General features: G+C 43.8%; 1 protein-coding gene across 3 annotated transcripts in view; it reads right to left on the bottom strand.

Annotated features, from left to right (window-relative positions):
- LOC132379066 (protein ERGIC-53-like) overlaps positions 1 to 25749 on the bottom strand; it is a 108104-nt gene that overhangs the window by 969 nt on the left and 81386 nt on the right. Inside the window, exons 11-12 of one of the 3 annotated variants that reach the window (XM_059946589.1) lie at positions 11935 to 12079; positions 5751 to 5866 (exon numbers count right to left, since the gene is read on the bottom strand). In XM_059946589.1, coding sequence (XP_059802572.1) covers positions 5751 to 5866; positions 11935 to 12079 — 261 coding nt within the window. Of the gene's footprint in view, positions 1 to 5749; positions 5867 to 11934; positions 12080 to 16036; positions 16202 to 25749 lie in introns of those variants that run through there. The other 2 variants (XM_059946591.1, XM_059946590.1) reach the window with 2 other exon arrangements.

Below are 25749 nucleotides of genomic sequence, written 5' to 3'. Positions count from 1 at the left end.
AAGGACATGCAAACAATCAAAGTACAAAAGACAACAGACTGTGGAAATACAAAAGAAAGGAAAAGAATTATTAATGATAAATAAATAAGCAAGGAACATTAAGAACATGAGAGGAAAAGTCCTTGAAAGTGAATGCATAGGTGTCGGAAACAGTTCAGTGATGGGGCAAGTGAAGCTGAGTAGAGTTATCCCCACTGGTTCAACAGTCTGATGGTTGAAGAGTATTAACTCTTCCTGAACCTGGTGATGCGGATCCATCAGCTTTTAACTGATGGCAGCAGTGAGGAGACGGCATGACACGGGTGGTGGGTCCCTGACGATGGATGCTGCTTTCCTGCTAAGCGCTCTGTGTAGAGGTGCTCAATGGTGGGGAGGACTTTACTCATGATGGGTGGGCAATATCCTCAATTTTTGTAGGAATTTCCATTCAAAGGCACTGGTATTTCCATACCAGGCCATCATGCAACCAGTCAATATACTCTCCACCAAGCATCTATAGAAGTTTGTCAAAGTTCCAGATGACCTGCTGAATCTTTGCAAACTTCTAAGGAAGAAGAGGTGCTACCGTGCTTTCTTTGTTATTGCACTTAAATGCTAGCCCAGGACAGATCCTCTGAACTGACAACACTGAAGAATTTAAAGTTACTGACCCTCTCCTCCGCTAATCCACTGATGAGGACCGGCTTTTGGGCCTTGGGTTTCCTCCTCCTGAAGTCAATAATCAGCTCTTTGAGGTTGCTGTGTGGCACCACTCTGCCCGATTTTCAGCCTCCCTCTTATATGCTGATTTGTTACCACCTCTGATTTGGCCAACGAGAGTGGCACTGTCAGCAAGCTTAAATATGGCATCGTAACTGTACTTAGACATGCAGTCATTCGTATAGAGCAAGTAGAGCAGGGGTCTAAGCACACTACCTGTGGTGCACCTGTGCTGATGGAGACTGTGAAGGAGATGTTGTTGCCAATCTGAACTGAGTGAGGTCTGCAAGTGAGAAATTCGAGAATTCAATTGCACAAGGAGGTGTTGAGGATAAGGTCTTGAAGCTTATTGGCTTTTTTTGAGGGGACGATGGTATTGAATGCTGATTTATAGTCGATAAAAAGCCTCTTGACGTACAGAACTTTGCTGTCCAGATGCTACATGGTTGTGGCAAGAGCCAGTGAAATGGTATCTCCTGTGGACTTGATGTGGCAGTAGGCAAATTGAAGTTGCTTCTCGGGCAGGAGTTGACATGTTTCATCACCAACTTCTCATCGCACTTCATCACAGGGGAAGTAAATGCTACTGAATGACAGTTATCGAGACAGGTTACCATATTCTAAGGCAACAGTATAACTGAAGCCTGCTTGAAGCAGTTGGGTACCTCAGACTGCCAAAGCAAGAGGTTAAAGATATCAGTGGAAAATTCAGCCAGTTGATCAGCACAGTATCCCATCTGGGCCGATTTCCATTGGTTCACACTTCTGAAGGATGCTCTCATGTCAGCCTCACAGATTGATATCACAGTGTCATTGGGGGTTGCAGGAGTTCATGAAGGGTCATGAATGCTTTGAGGATCAAAGTGAGCACATAAGGCATTGAGTTCATCTGGGAGCAAAGCCTTGTTGTCATCTATGTTGCTTGGCTTCATTTTGTAAGAGATAATTGCATTCAAGCCCTGCCATAGCTGCCAATCCTTCACCAAGTTTGGTCTGGAATATTGACTTAGCCTGTGAGATGACTTTCCAAAGATCGTACCTGGGCTTGGCCAAGACGTCACATGGTGATGTGCTGCGGGCTGCTTACAAAACTTCTGAACAAGGCTCTTTTGAATCACTCTCATTGCAATCTGCAGCCCGTAATTTCCTGCTAAACAATCTACTTTTGAACCTTTTTATTGAACTATCAATTTCCTGATCTTCTGAAGGATTCAGTGGACTTAACTCCCAGGCACACAGATATGGCACCTTTAAGCAGACAAATGTACATCGCCGTGGCCAAAAGGGAGAGAGAAGGGGAGGACTCCAAGACAGACTGAAATGCAGAGTAATGAAACTCCTTCTACCCAGCATCTTGGTAGCAAATGTACAGACACTGGAGAAGATTGAGAACCTAAGGGAAAGATTGCAGTATCGGAGGGAAATGAGGAATTGCTGTGTTCTGTGTTTCATGGACACATGGCTCCCTCCAGAAAAGCCAGACGCGTTGGTAAGACTTGGAGGCTTCTTGATATACAGGAAGGATTAAACTGCTGATACAAAGAAGGAAAAAGGTGTGGGGGGGCGGGGTCTGTGTTTCATGATAAAGTCATTAAGGTACTCAGTTGTGGTGGTTTTGTCTTACTCTTGCTCCCCCCAGCCTGGGACATCTATCGATTAATTGCAGACCGTTCTACTTACCAGGAGAGCTCTCCTCTGTAATCCTGATACTTGAGGTTTTTTTTAGTTTATGGAGATACAGCACAGAATAGGCTTTCCCGACTCTTCAAGCCCTGCCGCACAGCAATCCTGGCCTAATCACGGGATAATTTACAATGACCAATTAACCTACCAAACCTGCTTGTCTTCGGACCGCGGGAAGAAACTAAAGCAGCCATTGGAAACCCATGTGGTCATGGGGAAAACATACAAACTCCTTACAGGCGGTGGAAGGAAATTAACCTAGGTCGCTGGTACTGTAAAGTGGTGTGCAAATCACTATGTTACCATGCTACCATGCTACCCTCACCAAACATGTTGCTATCACCAAAAAAAAAGAAACAGTTCACTCCAAAGTATTTCATATCAATAGTCAGACGTTTCATGAAATCTCTACCCAGTTATCATCAACATATAACCTGCAGCACCAGGGGTCGCACACACTAGACTAATGCAATAGCAAGATTACAAATAAAAGGTTCTTTCAGAGAAGGCTGGACGTTATTTTATTAATTGTTCACTAATATTTCCACTTGTATAGGAAATTAAGAACAGCATTGGCATTTCATCATCTCCAGCTTGTTTTATCTTTGGGGAGCTCCTCGAAACCTACCAAATGTTGAAAAGCCTAGATAGAATGGATGTGGAGAGCATGTTTCCAATAGTGGGAGAGTCTAGGACCAGAGGGCACAGCCTCAGAATATCAGGATAACCTTTTAGAACAGAAATATGAGGAATTTATTTAGCCAGAGGGTAGTGAATCTGTGGAATTCATTGCCACAGATGGCTGTGAAGGCCGTCATTGGGTATATTTAAAGTGTTTGATAGGTTCTTGATTAGGAAGGGCATCAAAGGTTGTGAGAAGGCAGAAAAATTGGTTTCAGAGGGATAGTAAATCAGCCATGTTTGAATAGCAGAGCAGACTTGATGGGCCGAATGGCTTAATTCTGCTCCTATGTCTAGTGGTCTTTCACAAAAACACAATGCTGAGCGTTCAAACTAGTCAGGACTGAGGCTATTCTTCCATCAGTCCACAAATCCTGTGATCAAGGAGCATTTACTCAACTCATTCACCATGATATGAACTCTGATCTCACAGATAACACGTTTCTATGTCTGCATCACCAAACCCCTGACAAACTGGGAGTGTTCAACGATACAAGTTTGGAGGAACTAACAATGTATCTTGATGGCAAGACATTATTATTGTCAGGTACATAATTAAAAGGGTTTTAACACACACACACACACACACGTGTCTTCTTTTATTTATTCGGCCTCCTGATTGTGTGGGCAATGACAATAAACCTTGGTGCAATGGCACCTGTCCCCAGGATGACAGTTCAACACTTCGATGCCTTGGATGAGTCATTGTGTTTTCATTCCTGAATGATAATCGGCCCAGATCACAAGTCAAGTCTAAGACATTCTTCTGTATTTTCATAAGCTAACAGATACTGTATAGCAGAAGGAAGTCATTATAGAGGATCATTTAACTTAAAAGCAAATTCTACCTCCCTCCTGTTCTGATGATAGGGTTGTGGCCTGTTCCATTGACACATTGTTTTGTAGAAAGTTCAAAATACTTGTGATTCAGTACCCAGTCAATGTTCATTGGAGATAATTTATTAGTCAATATGTTCTGATACAAAACATGTCCCAGGAATCTTGGGTACTTGATTCATCTTTTCCTCAACCCTCAGGAGTTTAGATGAATGAGATGGGGTGGGGTCTCTTTGAAACCTAACGAATATTGAAAGGCCTAAATAGGGTAGATGTGGAGTGGATATTCCTTATAGTGGGGGAGCTAGGAGCAGAGGGCACAGCCTCTAAGTACAAGTACTTCCCTTTAGAACAGAGATGAGGAGGAACTTTTTGTCAGAGGCTGGAGCATCTGGGGAATTCATTGCCACAAATGGCTGTGAAGGCCAAGTCATTAGGTATACTTAAAGCAGAGGTTCTTGAATAGTGAGGGTATCAAAGATTACCGGGAGAAGGCTGGAGAATGGGGTTGAGAAGGGTAATAATTCAGGCATGATGAAATGGCGGAGCTGACCATATTGTCTAAATGGCCTAATTTTGCTCTTGTGTCTTATGGTCTTGTGAGTGGAATTATCTAACTGCCAGGATTGGCTGAGTTAAACATGGGATCTCCTTTGTCTGTTGTTACCTGCCTTCAAGCAAATTTGCGCACTTATCCATCAATTAATCCGAGGAACCCAATGCAACATTTCAGAGCAGGCAATGAAGCAATAACCCATAATGTTTTCAATACCACCACACCGACTTTTGGAGGGCATGGAGGGGCTACTGTACAACACTAGATAAAGCGGCAGAGGGTTGTAAACTCATCCAGCTCCATCACAGGCGCTAGTCTCCCCATTATTGAAGACATTCTCAAAAGGCAGTATCAGAAAGGCTGTATCTATCATTAATGACTCCCACCACCTGGACATGCTCATTACTACCATCAGGGAGGAGGTACAGAGGCCTGAAAGATTGAAGTTGTTTAATGTCATTTCCTGTACACAAGTGTAAAGGAGAATGAAATTTAAAAAATACAATAAATTTAAGCACATAAGATAGCTTATATGTGTACATAGATTGATTGTATGTGCATAAAGTGAAACTTGACACAGGAGTGTCTGTACATAAAGTGACTGACAGGAAATGATAAAATAGTGGTGGTGGGATTTATGGAGGGGTGGGTTAGTGAGTGGTGGTGTTGACCAGACTCACTGGCTGGGGAAAGTAACAGTTTTTGAGTCTGGTGGTCCTGACATGAACAGTACGTAGCTTCCTCCCTGATGGGAGTGGGGCAACAAGCATTTTGGGAACAGCTTACTCACTTCTGTCATCATATTTCTGAATGGACAATGAGCCCATGAACACAACCCCACTATTTTTGCTCTCTTATTGAACTACTTATTTATTTTTGTTTATATATGTGATGCTTATCGCAATTCATAATTTATTTTATGTATTGAAATGTACTGGTGCTGCAAAACAACAAATTTTGCAACAAATGTGCGTGATTATGAATCTGATTCTGATTTTTTATTGCTTCTTGGCATTATAAATAATGAATAGCAACATAAGAATGCATTTTAATAGTGAAGCTGAAATCTGTGAAGCAGAGATTCCCAACCTTTTTTATGCCATGGATCAATGCCATTACTTAAGGGGTCCATCAACCCCAGGTTGGGAACTCCTGAGGCAAACTGTACAGTATGTGAAATATCCAACTAGCTTTGCAATTTTTGCCCTGTGTATGAACAAGCCCAAATGCAGTGTCAACAGTCCATTCTTTGCCACTTTGCACCTCTTTCAGGTGCCCCAAAAAAAAAAATTACCTGTGTATTAGGTAGTAGAGAAAGAAGACGGACTGGAGGACGATGAATAGCAAGAAGTGCCACATTGAGAGGCAGGAAGGGACAGGAGGTGACTTTGGACAGCTGATGTGTTGAGCCTGCGGAACAAATTATAAATACAAGTTATACCATTCTACCAGATCAACAACTCACATTCTTAGCTGCCAAGTGTTAGCTCCTAGAGATCTGACTATAGTGTTGCAAAAGGTAAATGCAAAATTGAACACAATTATCATATCACAGCAGGGCAGGCTGTTCAGCCCATTAAGACGAGACTTGGCTCTCAGTCTAAACAAATTCCACTCTCCCACCCTGCATAACCAACTTTCTCTTAGATAAGACATAGGAGCAGAATTGGGCATTCAGCCCGTTGAGTCTGTTCCATCATTTGATCATGGCTGATTTATTTTCCTTCTTAATTCCATTCTTCCGCCTTCTCCCAATAATCTTTGACGTCCTTACTAACCAAGAATCTTCACTTTAAATCTACCCAATGAGTTGGCTTCCACAGCTGTCTGTGGCAATGCATTCTACATATTCACTACACTCTGGCTAAGAAATCCCTCCCTACCTCTGTTCTAAAGGAATGTTTTTCTGTCCTGACGCTGTGCCCTTTGGTCCTAGACTCCCCCACAATTGGAAACACCCTGTACACATCAACTCCATCTAAGCCTTTCAATATTCGATAGTTTTTAATTAGATTCACCCCCTCCCCATTTTAAATTCCAGCAAGTACAGACCCAGAGCCATTAAATGTTTTTATATATCTATAAAACTCCCCAGATCTACCTACTGTCCACCTACACGAGAGGGGTCAATCAAAAAGTATTCTTTGGAACGAGGGAGGAAACTGGAGCACTTGAAGGAAACCCACAAGTTCACAGGGAGAACTCCACAAACTGGGGAAATTGTCCGTGCAAAGCTTTGAAACCAAACACTTCTTCAAAGCAAAGTTCCACACTTCAGAAGTAGCCATGGTAACTAGGTTGAGCCACATCAGAACTTGAAAAGAGCACAGGCCTTAAAATGATGAGCAGGATATTTTTATTCAAAGATGGATGAACAACAGAGGGTCCAATGTGAGAACCAAAAGTCCAAATTTAAATCAACCTTTGTGCCACTTTTGCATCATGTTTTTGGACGTGTGCTGATTACATTCCCGATAAATGCACTTTCATTACGTCTACCTACAAGGCAGTTTTTGAATGTTCTTCCCAATGCGTTTTATCAGTTCTAGTGTGGCACTTACCAGATAACTAACTACCAATTTTGGCAAGGATGTGGTTAAAATGGAAAGCAGACAGAGCACATTCATTTGGATATTACCAGGACTGTGGGACTATGGGGTTGGGACTTAAGTTATGAGAACAAACATTCAGGATAGGTTCGTTTTATTTCTCCTACAGCATAGGAGGCTGAGGGGAATTGATAATTCTTTCTCCCAGGTTCGGGAGTCCAACACTGGAGCAAAGGGTGAAGTTTCAAAGGGGAACCAGGTTTTTCCACTTAGATGGTGGTAGATATGTAGAACAAGCTGTTGTATCTGCGAACAAAGTCACTGGAGAGGCACTGAAGCTAGTGGATACAGAAGTGCTAATTCTGGCAAAACCAGAATTCATGCATCATATTCGAGACACTCTTGGAAGAAGATGCCTGTCCAACCTAATATTACATGATATTTTTATATGATAAATATCAAAAGTAACATCAGGACAATTCTATAGTTACAATGTATCTACAATGCTTCCTTTGAATTACATATAGTTTCTAAACACCTCCTTCATCACACTCACACTCCAGACACCCGAATTAAATGTTAATCCCCACTGACTCCAGATTGCATTCATGCATATACAGGCATCTGAGGTCTAAGTGGACTGTTTTTTTGGTTGCAATTGACCCTAACCTCCAACTCCAGGAAACAAATTGTTCTGAGCTGCACTTTGAAGTCAATCTGCAATCCACATTCAAATCTGAAGAATGGCTGCTGTTGCAATTAATATTTGCTCTATACCAGGCATGGGCAAACTACGGCCCGGGGGCCACAAGTAAAAAAGTTTGCCCACCCCTGGTCTATACCCTAACTCCAGAAAATGCCAGAACACAAGCTGCCAGTGGGAATATAAAGGTGAATACAATTATAATGTTAAAGGACATTTGGGTGGGTACATGGACACAAAAGTTCTAAAGCAGCATGGGCCAAATGTAGACAAATGGGATTAACTCAGGTAGACTTCATGTGAGATTAGTTAAAGGGCCCATTTCCACGTAGTATGAACCCAGCTTCCCCAGTCGCCATCTTCCACCAACTCCTCAGTCATCATGGACCCAACTTCACTACTGAGCAGGTGAAAAGAGCTCTGGGGAAACTCGGACATGGCAAAGCATAGGGACTGGATAGTGTGAAACCCAAGGTCCTGAAGGAGTGTGCCGGGCAGCTGTGTGGAGTTCTCCAGCCCATTTTCAATCTGAGTCTCAGCATGGAACGGGTCCCCACTGTGCAGAAAACATCGCGTGTGGTCCCAGTACCCAAGAAGGGCCAACCGAACGTCTTGGATGACTACTGTCCAGTGGCCCTGACCTCACACATCAAGACCTTAAAGAGGCTGGTCCTGGCTCACGTCAGATCAGCCCTTGATCACCTGCAGTTTGACTACCAGGAGCACATTGGAGTCGACGATGCTGTCATCTACCTGCTGAACAGAGCCTACTCCCATTTGGATAAGCAGGGCAGCACTTTGGGGATGATTTCTGATTTCTCAAGTGCCTTCAATACCATACAGCTCTCAATGCTGGGTTGGCACTTCCATTGTATCCTCGACTGGCAGACCACAGTTTGTGTGGCTTCAGAGCTGTGTGTCAGACATGTCTACAAGCAGCACTGGGGCCCCACAGGGATTGTATTGGCTTTATTCCTGTTTACCCTGTATACCTCAGAATTTAGATGCAACACTGAGTCATGTCATCTGCAGAAATTCTCTGATGACTCAGTAATAGATGGGTTTACTAAGAGACACAGGAGGATGAATACTGGGATCTGGTGGAGGATTTTGCCAAATGGTGTAAGCTGAATCCTCTGCAGCTCAACATCAGTAAGACAAAGGAGATGGTGATGGACTCTAGGAAGACTAAGCTTGCACTGTTCCCTGTTACTATTGAGGGTGAGGATGTGGATGTGGATTCGGGAGGAAGGCCCCTGAATCCTCGGCTTTGCCTGTTGCTTGGCAGCCGGTGCCGGGGTCGAAGCGCTCGGCAGAGATGGTGCTCTGTGTAGGAGGGCTGGTCGGAGGCTCGAAGTTTTCGGACAGACTCGGAGTTGGCTGTGGTCGGAGCTCCCAGAGTGCTGTATCGGCAAGCTGCGGCGCTGGAGGTTCATGGCAGGAAGAGTTTTTCTTCCTTCTACCGTCTGCGTGAGATGATGGGCTGTCGGGACTTTGAGACTTTCTTTTAAACCGTGCCATGGACCGCTCTTTATCAGATTACGGTATTGCTTTGCACTGTTGAAGCTATGTGTTATAATTATGTGGTCTTTGTCAGTTAGTCTTTTATCAATTATGGTATTGTCTGCACTGTTGAAACTATATGTTAACTGTAACTATATGTAACTATGTGGTTTTGTGTTGGTCTTGTAGTTTTAGGTTTGTCTGATGGGTTTGTAGTTCCTTTCTGGGGAACGTGCTAAGACGGTAGCGCGATATCGATACGCAGCGGCCTCTCCGGACTCTGGGTTGGGGATTGCCAAATGTTATGTGGTTTTTCTTGTGTGGTCTGTTTTGTGCTTTCTCGTGATATCATTCCGGAGAACGTTGTCTCATTTTTTAACTGCATTGTATTTGTGTTTTATAAATGACAATAAACTGAATCTGAAAAGGTCCGAAAGCACCTAGGGGTGCACCTGGATGACAGGCTTGAGTGGAGCACTATCACCGAGGCTGTGTACAAGAAGGGCCAGAGTCACCTCTGCTTCCTGAGGAGACTGAGGTCCTTTGGAGTGTGCAGGCCTCTCCTTCACACATTCTACCACTTTGCTGTTGCCAGTATAATTTTCCGTGTGGTGGTGTGCTAGGGCAATGGCATCAACACGGGTGATGCCAACAGGATCAATAAACTGATTACAAAGACTGGTTCTGTGATAGGAGTCAAACTGGACACACTGGAGGATGTGGTAGAACTAAGGACCCTACGGAAAATCCTGGTGATTCTGGACAATGTTTCTCATCCTCTGCACACCACCTTGGCTGAACAGAGGAGCACTTTTAGTAATAGACTAAGACAAAGAGTGCTACATGAAGTCATTCTTACTCTCTGCCATTTGGCTCATATATGAGTCAAGTTGAGAATAAAATATAACTGCAGTACCAGAATAACACACACAAAATGCTGGAGGAATTTCACAGGTCAGGCAGTATCTACACAAAGGAATAAACATCAATGCTTTGGACCAAAACCCTTCATCGTGAATGGTAAGGAAAGGGGAGAATGTTAGAATAAGGTAGGGGATGGGGAAAAAAGTACAAGCTGCAAGGAGATAGGTGAAATCTGGTGAGAGGGAAGTAGATGGGTGGGGAGGGGATGAAGTGAGAAGCTGGAAGGTGATAGGTGAAGTCTGGTGAGGGGGAAGTAGATGGGTGGGGAGGGAATAAAGTGAGAAGCTGGAAGGTGATAGGTGAAGTCTGGTGAGAGGGAAGTAGATGGGTGGGGAGGGAATGAAGTGAGAAGCTGGAAGGTGATAGGTGAAGTCTGGTGAGAGGGAAGTAGATGGGTGGGGAGGGGATGAAGTGAGAAGCTGGAAGGTGATAGGTGAAGTCTGGTGAGAGGGAAGTAGATGGGTGGGGAGGGGATGAAGTGAGAAGCTGGAAGGTGATAGGTGAAGTCTGGTGAGAGGGAAGTAGATGGGTGGGGAGGGGATGAAGTGAGAAGCTGGAAGGTGATAGGTGCAAAAGGTAGAGTGGCTGAAGAAGGGGGAAGCTGATAGAAGAGTAGAGTGGACCATGAGAAAAAGGGAAGGAGGGGCATCAGAGGGAGGTGATAGGCAGGCAAGGGGAAGAGATGGGGAAAGAGGGGAGCCAGAATGGATAAAAGAGGAGAGGGGTGAGAAATTACTGGAAGTGATGCTCATGACATCAGATTGGAGACTACCCAGACAAAATACGAAGTGTTGCTCCTCCAACCTGAGAGTGGCTTCATCGTGGCAGTAGAGAAGACCACAGACCGAATGGGAACGGGCAGAGGAATCACAGTGGCTGAACCCTGGAAAATCCTGTTTATCGTGGATATACCTAATCCCTCTGCCTCCACTGATGCTACTTAACTCTCTGAATTCTTCCAGTTTGCTTTTTTGCTCTGGACTGCAGAGCGCTTAAAAGACAGTACCCACTGACTGCTGTATGAGCAGAGGGGACGGAATGGCTTCTTTGCATCTCAAGCTACAGTGACCCTGTGGAACACCCTGTATTGCCGCTGAGAATACAACTAGGACGTCCAGTAGCAAAACTGAGTGCAGAGCGAGGTCTCACCTCCTCTTTAACATAAGGCTGGCAGGCTTTTAAAGGACATCTCTGGGAAACCGCCTGGCAAAGTGAATATCTATCAAAAGCCTGTCTGTGTCTCTTTCTCTCCCTGGGGAAATGCCATTTGCTTTCTTGGATGCTTTCAATTGGACAGGATAAGTATGACTTCCAATGAATTTTAACCCCAAATGCTGCTTGACACATTGGGTAAGACACACAGATAAATTACTTAAAGCAAAGAAAAAAATGCTGGAAAAGAGACAGTACTGATTTAATGTAGTTAAAGTACTTAGATCAGTCAGTAAGGCAACGTTAGCAAAGGCCTGGCAATATACTTTACAGCATAATTAAATAAGAGCATATGGAGCATTGTGGGGATGCCATGATGGCACCAGAATGTGTGGCAACACTTTTGGGCTACCCTCACCAAACCCTCAGGTGTGTCGATCGTCCACACAAATGACACACTTCACTGTATGTTTCCATGGACGTGGAACAAATAAACTTGAATCCTGAATTGGTAGGAATGTAGGGAGAATTAGGATAAATGGTTGATATGGACTTGGCAATCTATTACTGTGTTTTAAGACTCAACACTGTCTAGTAGAAGAGCAAATTCATAACAGAAGCAAAATTCAGAATTACTCAAGTCATACCTTAGTGTTTATTAGACTGCTAATATCCTTCTTGACAACATTGATGTGCTCTTTGATCTCCCAAAAATGACCCTGGTCTGCAACCATGACGTTTAAGGACTTCTGGCTTAGCCTCACCTTTGAAAGAATATTTTCTATGTTTGTCCTGGAAAACAGACCATAAATTCATTAATATCAAGTGGTCAGACCTCAAGACACTTCTGTAGCAGGACAGCATCATTTAGGGCTTAGAATAGTTGCTCTTATTTGCAAATGATTTAAGGGCTGGGAACAAGGATTCAAAGTGAATTCACATATTTGGAAACCATGAGATCCAACACCATTTCATATGGAAAGAGATCACAGAGGAAATGAATAACTTGTTTTGCACATTTTTATCTCTTCACTGTCTTGCATAATTTACATTTTGAATGTTCTCTGAACCTAATTGTCTGAGACACTGTAGCAAGGAAGTCTTTATGGTACTTCTGAAATGTGACAGTAACTTCAACTTGAATGTAGAAGTGCAAGATATTGTTTTAAAAGCAATCTGCCTGGTTATCTTGGGAAACCCCCACAAAGAAAATTCTGTTGCTGACTGGGAACTAAAGGGAATGCAGTGCATAGTTCATCGGTCATGACACCCACATCATGCACAGATACAGCAGCCTGGCTCTACTCCAGCGCCATCCTCCAGTTAGCGAAACAGCAGATGGTTTTGCTTTGCTTATTAAGTCCCTGCCGTGGCAATGTCCACCGCAAGTGGGAAAGGACCTTCTCAGTTGTCACTGTTAATGAGGAAGGGGATTAACAATTTAAACAAGTGAAATTTCAGAGCTAACATCTAAAACAGGTCTATTTTGGGGGTGCAATCTCCAAATTGGGCTCCATCTGCATTTCATTCCTTAGTAATAGTGAGAACACTCATCAGAATCATCTGGGTTAATCTTCCAGGTCGCTGACCTTTCTGTGCTCACAGATGCTGCCTGGTCAGGCCAATCTTTCCAGCATCATTTTTGTGCTTGTTCTGAGTCATTTCACACAAAATATTTTTTTTTAAATGGCTGGAGAAACTAGAGATTCTGTAACTCCAGAGCAAAACACACAAAATGCTGGAGGAACTCAGCAGGTCAGGCAACATCGATGGAAAATAACAAAGGGCTGATTTTTCAGGCCAAGACCTTTCTTCAGGACTGGAAAGGAAGAGAGAAGATGCCAGAATAAGAAATGGGGGCAGGGGAAGGAGAGGAGGATGAGCTGGAAGGTGATAGGTGAAAGCAGGTGGGTAGGGGAGAGGGATGAAGTAAGAAGCTGGAAAATGATAGGTGGAAAAGTTAAAGGGCTGAAGAAGGAATTCGATGGGAGAGGAGCATGGACCATGGGATAAAGGGATGGAGGAAGGACACCAGGAGCGGATGATAGGCAGATGAGGAGAACAGGTAAGAGGTCAGAGTGGGATTGCATAAGAGGGAAGGGGGAGAGGTAAAAATTACCAGCAGTTGGAGAAATCGATGTTAACATGCTGGAGAAATTCAGCGCATTAAAACCAGCATCTACTGAGGCAAAGGGATGACTGAAATTCCACAAATGCAGTTTGGGTCACTGAGTTCCTCCAGATCTGGCTACTTGGAAAAAGACTGCGAGCCCGTTAGGTATTTTCCCCTTGTCTCTCCCCACTGATCTTTCGCCTGCTATTTATCCCTGCAAACATGACAAGTGCTACAACTTGCCCCTACATCTCCTCCCATTCTTCACAAACAGTCCTTCCAGATGAGGAAACACTTCACCTGTGAGTCTGTTGGGGGTTTTCTATAGTATCTAGAGCTCCTTCCTCTACATCAGTGAGACCTGACACAGCTTTGCCTCTTACCTTCACTCTGTGTGCCACAAAATTCAGGAGCTCCTAGTGGTAGCCCATTTCAACTTGACTTTCCATTCTCATTGACATGCAAACTCATAGACTCCTTCACTGCCACAATGAGGCCATACTCAGGCTGGAGAAGCATCACTTCATATTCCATCTGGCTAGCCTCCTACATGATGCATGAATATCAATTTATCTTACTTTCGATAATTAATAAACCTTTCTTCTCGTGCTTTCCATTGCTCATTCTGGTTACCCTCTCACCTCTTCCCTTTTTCCTCACTTGCCCATCACCTTATTCTGGTACCCTTCCTCTTTCCCTCTCTTCCATTGTCCACTGTCTTTTCCTATGAGATTCCTTCTTCTTCAGCCCTTCCTTGCTCTGACTTGGGTCTGAGAGTGAGGAACGCCCTGCTGTTTCGCTGATTTAAATGCTGGGCCAGATTGAAAAGTGTCAGGGTGTTGGGGTCAGAGAGACAGGCCAGTATTTGGCTCACTGCTCAGTGAGGTTTACTCATCTCTGCACTGAAATGAGGCTGTGGCTCCTGGACTGACTGTGACCGACTTCATGGCTGTGGACTCACCTCTGTGAACTTAAGTTATGAATGTTATTTGCTCACTTTTATGGTTTGCAAGATTTGTTTTTTTCTGCACATTGGGTGTTTGTCTTCTTTTTAATGGGTTCTATTGGGTTTCTTTGTTAAGGGGATGAATCACAAGGTTGTATAGAGTATATGTAATTTGATAATAAATGAACTTTGAACTTACCTCTTTCACCTATCACCTCCCAGCTTCTTTTGCCATCACTTCCTCCCCAAACACCCACCTTCCCCCTCACCTGATCTCCTCTTCCCCTCCTCCCAACCTCTTCATCTAGTTTCTGCCCCCTCCTTTCCAGTCCTGAAGATTCTCAGCATGAAATATTGACTGTTTTTTTGCTGTCCATAGATGCGGCCTGACCAGTGTCGACAGAATATATTGTGTATAAAAGTATTTACATAATTTGCATTTGTGTAGTGGAGCTCACAAAACTCTCTGGAATCAAATTAGAGACCGGGCAAGATCTTTCAACACAGCAAGATCCCCCAACATCATCAAACAAGAGTTACTTAGAGCAATGCAGACAAAATGCAGGAGCAGCGCAGCAGCCAGACAGCATTTATGGAGGAGAATAGCAGCTGATGTTTCGGGCTGAGACTTTCGAACCATCAATGTTGCCCGTCTTGCTGAATTCCTCCAGCATTTCTTTGTGCACGTATCGCTCAAGATTTCCAACATCTGCAGAACCTCTTGTGTGAGGTTGCAACTGAAAGCCTACGCTTGTGCAGTCAGAAGCTGAAACACACTCAAAGTAACCACAAAAAAAATACACATCCAAAAGCACTTTTAGAGCCTGAGGGAAGAGTTGGGGATAGGTCCTGACGCAATGTAGAGAACTTGTTTATGGGCAGCAGCCTACTGCAGAGAACAGTGCAATAATGACAGCAAAACAGAAAATGCATGGGAAAGCAACTCAGCATGTGAGGGTGTATCCGCGGAAAGAGAAACAGTTTGGGGACCGTGACCCTTCATTGCAACCGGGAAAGAGAGAAGTGCAAGGCTTTCAGTATGGGGAAGGTGGAGAGAATGAAAGGTGGGTCAAAATGGCTCAGTGGGGACAGTTATCAGAACATTCAGTCTGTGTAGTGAGTAGCTGATATCATGGAAGTGGGACACGTCTGAATACTGAACAGAAGCAGAATCAGAATCAGGTTTAATATCACCGGCATATGTCGTGAAATTTGTTGTCTTTGTGGCAGCAGTACATTGCAATATACAAGAATCGAGAAAAAAAACATAGATTACAGTAAATATATATTTAAATACTTAAATTAAATAAGTGCTGCAAAAATAGAAATAAAAATGTAGTGGGGTAGTATTCATATGTTTGATGTCCATTCAGAAATTGGATGGCAGAGGGGAAAAAGCTGTTTGTGAATCATTGAGTGTGTGCCTTCAGGCTCCTGTACCTCCTCCCTGATGGCAGCAACGTGAACAAGGTATGACCTGGGTGACAGGCGTCCTTAATGATGGTGCCTTTTTGAGGCATTGCTACTTGAAGATGTCCTGGATACTATGCATTTTTATGTGCGTAAAATGAAAAATGCAGGAAAGCAAAGCATCGGAGAAAAAGTTAATGTTTTTAGATGAGGGGCACCATCATCTGACAAAGACAGAGAATTAAGCTGGTTTAGTGGGCTACGTGATATCAATAGAACCGATGGGACTTCTCTGTTAGCGAAGAGCAGTAGCAGATTGGATACGGTATGACCCAATAATATGATTATCACGCAATAACCACCTGACACAAGAGATTCTGCACAAGCTAGAAATCCAGAGTAACACACACAAATTGCTGGTGGAACACTGCAAGTCAGGTAGCATCTATGGAGAGAAATAAACAGTCAATGTTTTGGGCCAAGACCCTTCATTAGGACTTACAACCTGCTTTAGTGATCATATTGAAGCCGTTGTCAAAGACCCATGGAGATCTCTCCCAAATTCTTCAAAATATGCCAGAGGTAGATATTTCCAAAGAAAACCAGAGATTGAATCCATCCCTAAATCCACAGATTTATTCAGCAAGACTGGAAAGCAAAACAACAGGAATGGTCCAAAATTCCTTTCCTCAGCTTCCCCCCACTCTCCCCTTTGTTTCTTGTTTCTATATCACAAGTACTATTTCTTGCAGAGGCCACAAAACAAAGATAATTTTTTACAGCATCTTAACTTATCCTTCTAGATACATCCAGGAGCTTCCCTCCTACACACCATCTGCCTCACAGTTGGTTCAAAGTTTTTGCCTCCGCCATCCTTCTAAGCATGCTATTCCTGTGACTACCCTCTCTCGTGAGGACAACATGGCATCTGTCTTAAGTTTAGCTGGCTATCAGTTTGAAGTTCTCTCATATGTGCTATCTGTTCAAACTACTCTCATAGAGAAAAGCCAAATTCTCTCTGATTTCCTCATGACCCAAGTCTTACATCACTTGAGATCAAAATTCAATTCAATTCAAGTTTGTCATTCAACTATACGTGAATACAGTTGGCCCTCCTTTTCCGTGAGGGATTGGTTCCGCGAACACCCCCCCCCCCCCCCCGCAGATACCAAAAAACTTGGATGTTCAATTCCCTTATATAAAATGGCATAGTATTTGCATATAGCCTACGCACATCTTCCCGTATACTTTAAATCATCTCTAGATTATTTATAATACCTAATACGATATAAATGCTATGTAAATAGTTGTTATACTGTATTGTTTAGGGAATAATGACAAGAAAAAAAGGTCTGTACATGTTCAGTACTGAACCATCGTAGCTCTTCTGGGAACACTGATGCCGTCTTGGCATCAGCTGATCCAGATTCTCTCGTGATCTTTACGTTCTTGAGGTTGTAGCGCTTTACATAGCTAGCCAGCGATCCCTTACTAGCCTTAAGCTCCTTCCTCTCGCTCGCAACACAGGACGCGAGGCAAACAATGCTCAAACAACGAGTGCTGAAGAGAGAACTTCCGGGTTTTCCCGATCCACGGTTGGTTGAATCTGCGCATGCGGAACCCGCAGATAAGGAGGGCTGACTGTACTCACGAACACAGCCAAACGAGACAGGGTTACTCTGAGCCAGGGTGCAAAACACAGTTACCAACAGTCGCACATAGCACAAAGCCCACACAGCATGCCTAATGTAGACAGATACGGCCACACAATAAAGAGTCCGAACACAAGCCATCCAGTGCCGACGACCACAATACAGCTTGTCTTCTGCCGAGGGAACAGCGGGGGGTTGGACAAGCACCAACTCCAGCCTGGATGCCACGCCACACTGCCCCCAGAGCAGCGCACCGGATCAGACGCCTCTCCCCTGGCGGCTGTAAACCAGCAACACCACAGCTTGAGGCCTAGTTCTCACAAACACAAGATAGCAAGCACAAATAGGTTATCAGTAAAATATAACTATGCAATAAAAATATATATATATACATATAGCACAGGCACTGAGTGCATTGAAATCTTCAGGCGACCACCATAGACCTTGTCTTCTACTGAACAAACACTGGTGGGGGGTGGGGGCAGCTCCAACTCACCCCATATCCATAAAATGCACATACTGTACCTACACCATACGGGTTACATTCTAGTATACCCCATTGTTATTACATCAATGTATCTAACAGGATGGCACGGTAGCATTGTGGTTATCGTAACACTATTACTGTGCTAGCTGTAAGATTGTGGTTCAATTCCCACCACTGTCTGTGAAGAGTTTGTACATTCTCCCTGTAACCACATGGGCTTCCTGCGGGCGCTCTGGTTTCCTCCCACATCCCAAAGGTGTTATGGCCGGGGTTAGTGAGTTGTGAGCGTGCTATACTGGTGCCAGGAGCGTGGCAACATTGCCAGGCTGCCCAGCACAATCCTGAGCAAGACACATAAAATTCTGGATGAACTTAACAGGTCAGGGAGGATCCAAGGAGAGGAAAATAGCGATCTGATGTTTTAGGCTGAGACTTCATCAGGATCTTTAAGTGGAACATGGGGTGGGGGGGGGGTGTGGAGAACAGAGATAAAAATAAGTTTGATAGGAGGATCCCGTTGAGGATGGTGGAAGCTACGGAAAATGCATCCGGCATAATTCTCACTGATTTAATTTGAGGCAAACAATGCACTTGACTGTAAGTGCCGCTGTACATGTGAAAATTAAAGCTAATCATTCATCTTTAGAAGCATTGCACAGCCTCCCCGGGTTACAAGTAACCTGACAGAAATCTGACTTTACACAGATTCTCCCGTACACTGTTAAAGCATTTTTCATAAATAATAATATACAGCATATCATAGTATTCACTAATGGCTGGATAGAATACCAATACCATTGGTTTAATTATATACAAAGTTCAAAGTACATTTTATTGTCAAATTATGTAAAAATTTTACAACTTTGAAAATCATCCACTTAATGGGCAGCCACAAAACAAGAAACCAAAAAACCAAAAAGAAAATTTGAAAAATCATATCCAATGAGCAAAGAGGGAAAAAAAAACAAATCAAATGATCCATGCAATAAAGCAAGCATCAGCAGATTCCGAAAGAAATTGAGTCCATAAACCTGAAGCCAGAGCTGGAACAGCCAGAGCGGGCCCACAGTCTCAGCGTCAGTCCATCAGACAGAGGCCAATCACCACAAAGCTCACAGGCACTAACCCCAGACCTGCCAGGGTATGATACAACCTCGGTGTCGAGGAGTGCAGAGTAACACGTCACGGAGCAGAACCGGCTCCACCCTTGCCACCGGTCCCGAAATCTTGCCTTTTCAGTCCATCTGGCCTGGCGTTTAACTTGTCCAAGCAACGGGTGGTTCCCCAAACTTAGGCCCAGGCTCCACTGCAGTGACACACTTTGGGCCGCTTCTGGCCCATACGAGACCTTTCCAAATCAGCACGGCACTTAGATGGATCAAAGCTCGCTCCTGGTTTAGGTGGACAGGTTCTGAAACAGCTCCGCTTCAGTTTTTCGCCACTTCTCTTGGTTCAACTATGTCTCCAATTCCAACTCCAACTGACTCCATCTTCTCCTGGAAAACGCCTTGACCTCGCTCCAGCCGTCTTGCACCAACACACCCCGACCTTTGGATCAGCCTTGCTTTTGCAGTGATCGTTGGCCAGAATTTTCCATATTAAAAGTGTTATTTACTCAAATTTCTTGCTTTGAGAACCACCAGTAAGCTGTCACCCACGTTCAGCAGCGCCATCTTAAACTGGAAGGTTCAGTGTTAAAGAGTGAACATCCAATGAACTGAGAGAATTTGTATGTATGTGGAGTCATACAGCATGGAAACAGGCCTTTCATCCCAACTGGTCCATACTGACAATCTTCCCTGAGTGATGCAATATGGGCCACCACAGAAAACAGACGGAGAAATCAGATTACAGACTATTCTCAGGAATGGATCCCAGGATCTGCCTGTATATCCTCTTCACTGCAAGTGCGTAGATACCTTGAAAATGCACAGAGGCACGTAATACCGCCCACTTAATTCACAACTCCATCACTAAGTGAAGACTTCTTTCCTGGCATTAGGCAGCGTCTTTATAAGACTGCTTCGGGAATGATGTTTACAATTCTGGTCCCTCCACATAAGTTTGCATTTGGAACAGAAAGAGTTCACGGGCACCCTAGATTGCAGAGATGCAATTTACTGTGCCTCAGGGACTGGTCTTATATTCTCTGGAGTTCATAAGAATAAGACCTACTTCTACCAGCTACAAAATTTTTGGTTGACAGAAAAACAACTTTACTGAACATTCTCCTGAACATTGTCAAAGCCACATCACACATGAAAAAAGTGGTCAACCATTCGGGACTGAGAGAAGTTTCTTCAATGACAGGGCAGCGTACACTCAGTAGTAACTTAATTAGATACCCCTGTACATCTGCTCATTAACACATTACCCAATTAGCCAATCATGTGGCAGTAACTCAAAGCATAAAAGCACACATCCATGGTCGAGAGGTTCAGTTGTTCAGATCAAACATCAGAATGGAGAAGAAATGTGATCTAAGTGACTTTGACCATGGAATGACTGCTGGTGTCAGATGGGGTCTCAGAAACTGATGATTGCCTGAGATTTTCATACACAACAATCTCTAGAGTATATGGTAAACAAATTTGATCCTTGATGCACTTCCCTGAAAATGCTGCTCACTGTTTTAAACATTATCCACTACCAATGTCTTGTTTATGCTTTCTTCACTGTCTTATGTAATTTATGTATAACTAATGTATAGTTATGCTCTGTGTATTGTCTGTGTCATCATGGATGTGATGCTGCTGCAGGTTTTTCACTGTACCTGTATCTCACCGTACTTGTGCATGCGACAATAAATTCCACTTTAATTTGGTCTAGAGATTCCCAAGAAATGCAACAGAAGAATGCAAGAATTTATGTCTAGCCAAGGTGAGCGGGCTTCAGCTGAATATTCAAGAGTAGTGTCAGGAAGTATTCCTTCACTCAAGCAATAGTAGGAATCTAGAACAAGTTGTACATCAAATGATAAAGTACTACATAACAGAAGCAGGCTATTCAGCCCATCTAGTCTGTACTGAACTGTTATTCCGCTTCATCCCATTGACCATAGCTCTCCATAACCCTCCCATCCATGTACTTATCCAAACTTCTCTTAAATGTTGCAACTGAACCCACATCCACCACTTCTGTTGGCAGTCCGGTCCCCATGCTCACCACCCTCTAAGTGAAGAAGGTCTCCCTTAAATATTTCACCTCTTCATCCTTAATCTAGTCTCAATCTCAGTGGAAAAAAAAACATGCTTGAACTTACCCTATGTATACCCCTCATAATTTTGTCTACCTCTATCAAATCTCCCCCTCATTCTCCTACGCTTCAGGGAATAAAGTCCTAACCTATCCAGTTTTTCCCTATAACTCAGGTCCCACTAACATCCTTGCAAGTTTTCTCTGATATTTTAAGGGATAATTTTATAATGATAGGACTATGAAACCAGGATATGCCAATGAAATTGAGAAACAGAATCACGTACAATCTAACTGAGTGACAGAACAGGTTTAAGGGTAACTGGCCCACCTCAGCTGAGTTGTCGATAACCACATCCATTTCTTGGTATCTCCTGTTGGTTATCTGTTTCTGCCTCAGTAACGATGTCAAGCTTTGAATCGCTCTCTTTGATTGCCATCAAATCAAGCAAAACACATTTGCATGCTGCAGTGCTTTCTTGGAAAGTGCATCTATTTGAAGGACACGCTTGTTGACACAAGTCACCCTTCCACTCTACTGGACACAATGAGGCTGGAAGCATGAGGTCGCCGATGATGTCATAAGACAGGACCTTGAACATTATAAGCCCAGAGCAAAGAAATGTAATGTGATCTTGAGCACGGTGCTGTCAAGGACAGGAGGATGGCAGCTCCAGTTCAGCTGATCCTACAACAGACTGAAAACACTATGAACCGTCAGCCGAGAAAATAAATTAAGACTAATCTGATTATAAACAAGAGATTCTGTAGATGCTGGAAATCCAGCATAATACACACAAGATCTTAATGGAACTCAGCAGGTCAGAGAGCACCAATGGAGAGGCCAAGATCCTTCATCAGGATTCCGTTGTCTTGATTAAAGGTCTCAGCCCAAAACGTCATCACTTTATTAATCTCCATTGACGGCTGCCTGACCTGCTGAGCTCCATTAATACCTTGTGTCTGTTACTCTGAATTTCCATCGTCTGCAGAATCTCTTGTGTTTATGGGTAAATGGGTTTAGCTTAGTTAGGCAACTAGGTCAGCATGGACCAGTTGGGCCGAATAGCCTGTTCCCATGCCATTTAGCTCTATGATTCGACAACCCTATGATCTGCTGCATCTTTGTCCTGCCCAACTTCCTTCACAACTGGCTGAACTTCAAACTGTGCTACTGCGGTGTTTTCATCGCATAGAATTTGCCCACCTCCCCTCCCCTCCCCACCTTCGCAGTACTCCTCCATAGACATATGTACTCCTCCATAGTACATTGTTCATCTCACCCAAAAGGGTGGTGGCTCAAGCCTTCACTGTTCCCTGAAATAAATTTCACATGGTATTTAGTCTGACAAATCTAGGTCACAAATGGTCAAAACAAGCTGTCACAGTGAAAGCAAATCTGGCCTCAGTCCAAACGTCAGCTTCCTTCTGAGTTTATGTTTCGAACTAGGTTTCAGCCCCGGATGGATTAGTATCGGTTTGCTTTGAACACGGGCAGAAGCAAAGTAATCTGCTCGAGGAGGCAATGCCACTCCTCTCCATGAGTGTAACTCCGCCCTACAGAAAGGAAACAAGCCCTGGAAAATGTCAGCCTTGTCACATTCCAGCCAGGTCTCATCACACATGAGGTGCCAGTAACATATGTATTGTTTACTTTTTTCATTTGTGTTGCAAATGCACCTTATTGTTTTGTTTATGTAGAGTTAGTGTGAAACAGGCCCTTCCAGCACAACGAGTTGCCCCTCCCAGCCACCCACCTAGCCAAAGTGCAGGACAATTTACAATGACCAATTTACCTACTAACCACTCGAATTTCCCTAGCGCATAGCCCCCTATTTTTCTAAGCTCCATGTTCCTATCTAAGAGGCTCTTAAAAGACCCTATTGTATCCGCTTCCTCCACCGCCACCGGCAGTGCATTCCACACACTCCCTCTCTGTGTGAAAAACTTACCCCTGACACCCTCACATACTATTTCCAAGCATCTTAAAACTATGCCCCCTCGCGTTAGCCATTTCAGCCCTGGGAAAAAGCCTCTGGCTATTCAAAATGATCAATGCCCCTCATCATTTTATACACCTCTATCAAGTCACCTCTCATCCTCCGTCGCTCCAAGGAGAAAAGGCCAAGTACACTCAACCTATTCTCATAAGTTACATCCTCCAATTCAGGCACCATCCTTGTAGATCTCCTCTGCACTCTCTCTATAGTATCCACATCCTTCCTGTAATGAGGTGACCAGAACTGAACACAATACTCCCAACTGTGATCTAAACAAGGTCTTATTTAGCTGTAACATTACCTCACGGCTCTTGAACTCAATTCCACGGTTGATGAATGCCAACACACCATATGCCTTCTTAACAACACTGTCAACGTGTGCAACAGCTTCAAGTGCCCTATCGACACAGACCCCAAGATCTGTCAGATCCTCCACACTGCCAATAGTCTTACCATTTACATTATATTATACCTTCTGTGTTGTGTGGCAGTTATATGTACTGTGTTGTGCACTTTGGTCCAGAGGAACATTGTTTTGTTTGCCAGTATACACCTATACGGCCGAATGACAATAAACTTGAACTTAATCAGAAGCAGCCCTAAGCACTTTACTGCCATCATGTCTGGAAGGCCTCTACTCAGGTTGGATGCAGAATGGAAACAGTCATCTGCTCAAGAACATGCAGTAGCAGCCAATATTACAGTGAAAATGTCCTTTCTATTCAAAGCAAACCATGCTTAAATTTACCAACTGATTACCAGTACAGTCAATTACAATGCATGTTAATCATCATAGCTTAATGTACATACTTTGCTAATATGTATTAACAAATAACTACAGTCTGAGAGCCTTATCAAGTCCATGACAACCGTCAAGCATCTACGCCAATGCCTCTCTTTCCTCAGCAGGCTGAGGAAATTTGGCATGGCCCCAATGTCCCTCACTGATTTTTTATTGATGTACCATACAGAGCATCAATTCATATGCACCACAGTTTGATATGCCCACTGCCAGGCCTAGTAGGCAGGCTATACTTGCGCCAGGATGTGAGCTGCTTCCAGCACATTTTCGGAAGCATTGGTTGTTCACACAGACAGCACACTTGACTGTATGTTTCGATGTACTGTACATGTATTAATAAATCAGAACCTGAATCTGCCTTGTCCACAATGTTCATGATAGGACCACTTCCAGTTTGGGGAATTCTGTATGGCTAGTGTCCAACATGGGCATCAATTCCTCTAACTTCCAGTAATTTTTCACCCTCCCACTTCCCTTTCTTCTGTTCCCCACTCTGACTCCCCCTTGCCTCCTCTTCTCCTTGCCGGCTTATTGCCTCCCCCCAGTGCCCCTCCTCCTTTGCTTCCTCCTCTCTGATCAGATCCCTTCTTCTCCAGTCCTTTTCTTTTTCCACCCATCACCTTCCAGCCTCTCATATCATCTCCCCTCTCCCACCCACTTGGCTTTACCTATCGCCTTCCAGCTTGTACTCCTTCCCCTTCCCCCACCTTTTTCTTTTCAAATCTTTTTATTATTATTCAAAAATAACACAGGTACATCGAAGTAACAACTCTTACAATGTCTCAAAAAAAAGTACTCCTTCCCCTTCCCCCACCTTTTTATTATGGCATCCCCTCCCTTGCTTGCCAGTCCTTGTAAAGGGTCTCGGCCCAATACGCCAGCTGTTTATTCCTTTCCATAGAAACTGCCCGACTTCCTCCAGTATATTGTATGCACTATTCTGCTCAGTCCAAGAGTGTAAGAAGCAGCAGTTGTGAATGCAGAGGAGTTCATCCCTCAAACCAACCTCCTCCTCCAATGACTTTGTCTTCACTTCCCACCGTCTCTGGAGAGTGCTCGGCATAATCAAGGAGCCTCTCTGGCACTTTAGTTCTTTCTTCTCCCTCTACCGATGGGCAGAAGATACAGCACAAACCAACAGAGAGAACATACCACCAGGCTGCAGTGCAAACCCACTGCCAAACTCTCAAGCAGATTAAAATGAAAAGTTAATCTCCCAGTCTGCCCTGACCTTTGCACTTTGTCTACCTGAACTGCACTTTCTCTGTAACGATAAAAGCTCATGCTACACTGCTTTCTCAGTGTACAAGATTCAAGTTTATTTGGCATGTATACATCAAAACACTCAGAGTAACGTGTTGTCCTGTTCGCAATTTACATATTGTTCTCACTGTTACCATCGGGAAGGAGGTACCGAAGCTGAAGGCACACACTCAGTGATTCAGAAACAGCTTCTTCCCTCTGCCATCTGATTTCTGAATGCGCATTGAACCCATGAACACGATCTCATTACTTATTTAACTACTTAATATATCGTGGTGAGCATTTGGGTCCACAATGACAGGCGAGGAAGCTTGTTAACTCAGCAACCGTTATATTGTGATATACACAAAACAGACCGGGCACCACGACCAGGAGAGCGGAGAGTGAACCCAACCCGTCTCACGCAGGGGTGGGAGGAGACCATCACACACTCTGGTTACACTTAGGGTGACCCACAAATACTCAAGTGGAAAACTTTATAACCCAAGCTAAAATGTAACAATAAATGAACTAGAACTTCCCACCATAGTCCCACAAAAGCATTTTAACACAAGAACAATAAACAGTACTGGTTGACCACCCTCTCCCCACCCA

The sequence above is a fragment of the Hypanus sabinus genome, chromosome 21, assembly GCF_030144855.1.
Source record: "Hypanus sabinus isolate sHypSab1 chromosome 21, sHypSab1.hap1, whole genome shotgun sequence".
NCBI lineage: Eukaryota > Metazoa > Chordata > Chondrichthyes > Myliobatiformes > Dasyatidae > Hypanus > Hypanus sabinus.
This window is presented reverse-complemented; position numbering and strand designations above follow the sequence as displayed.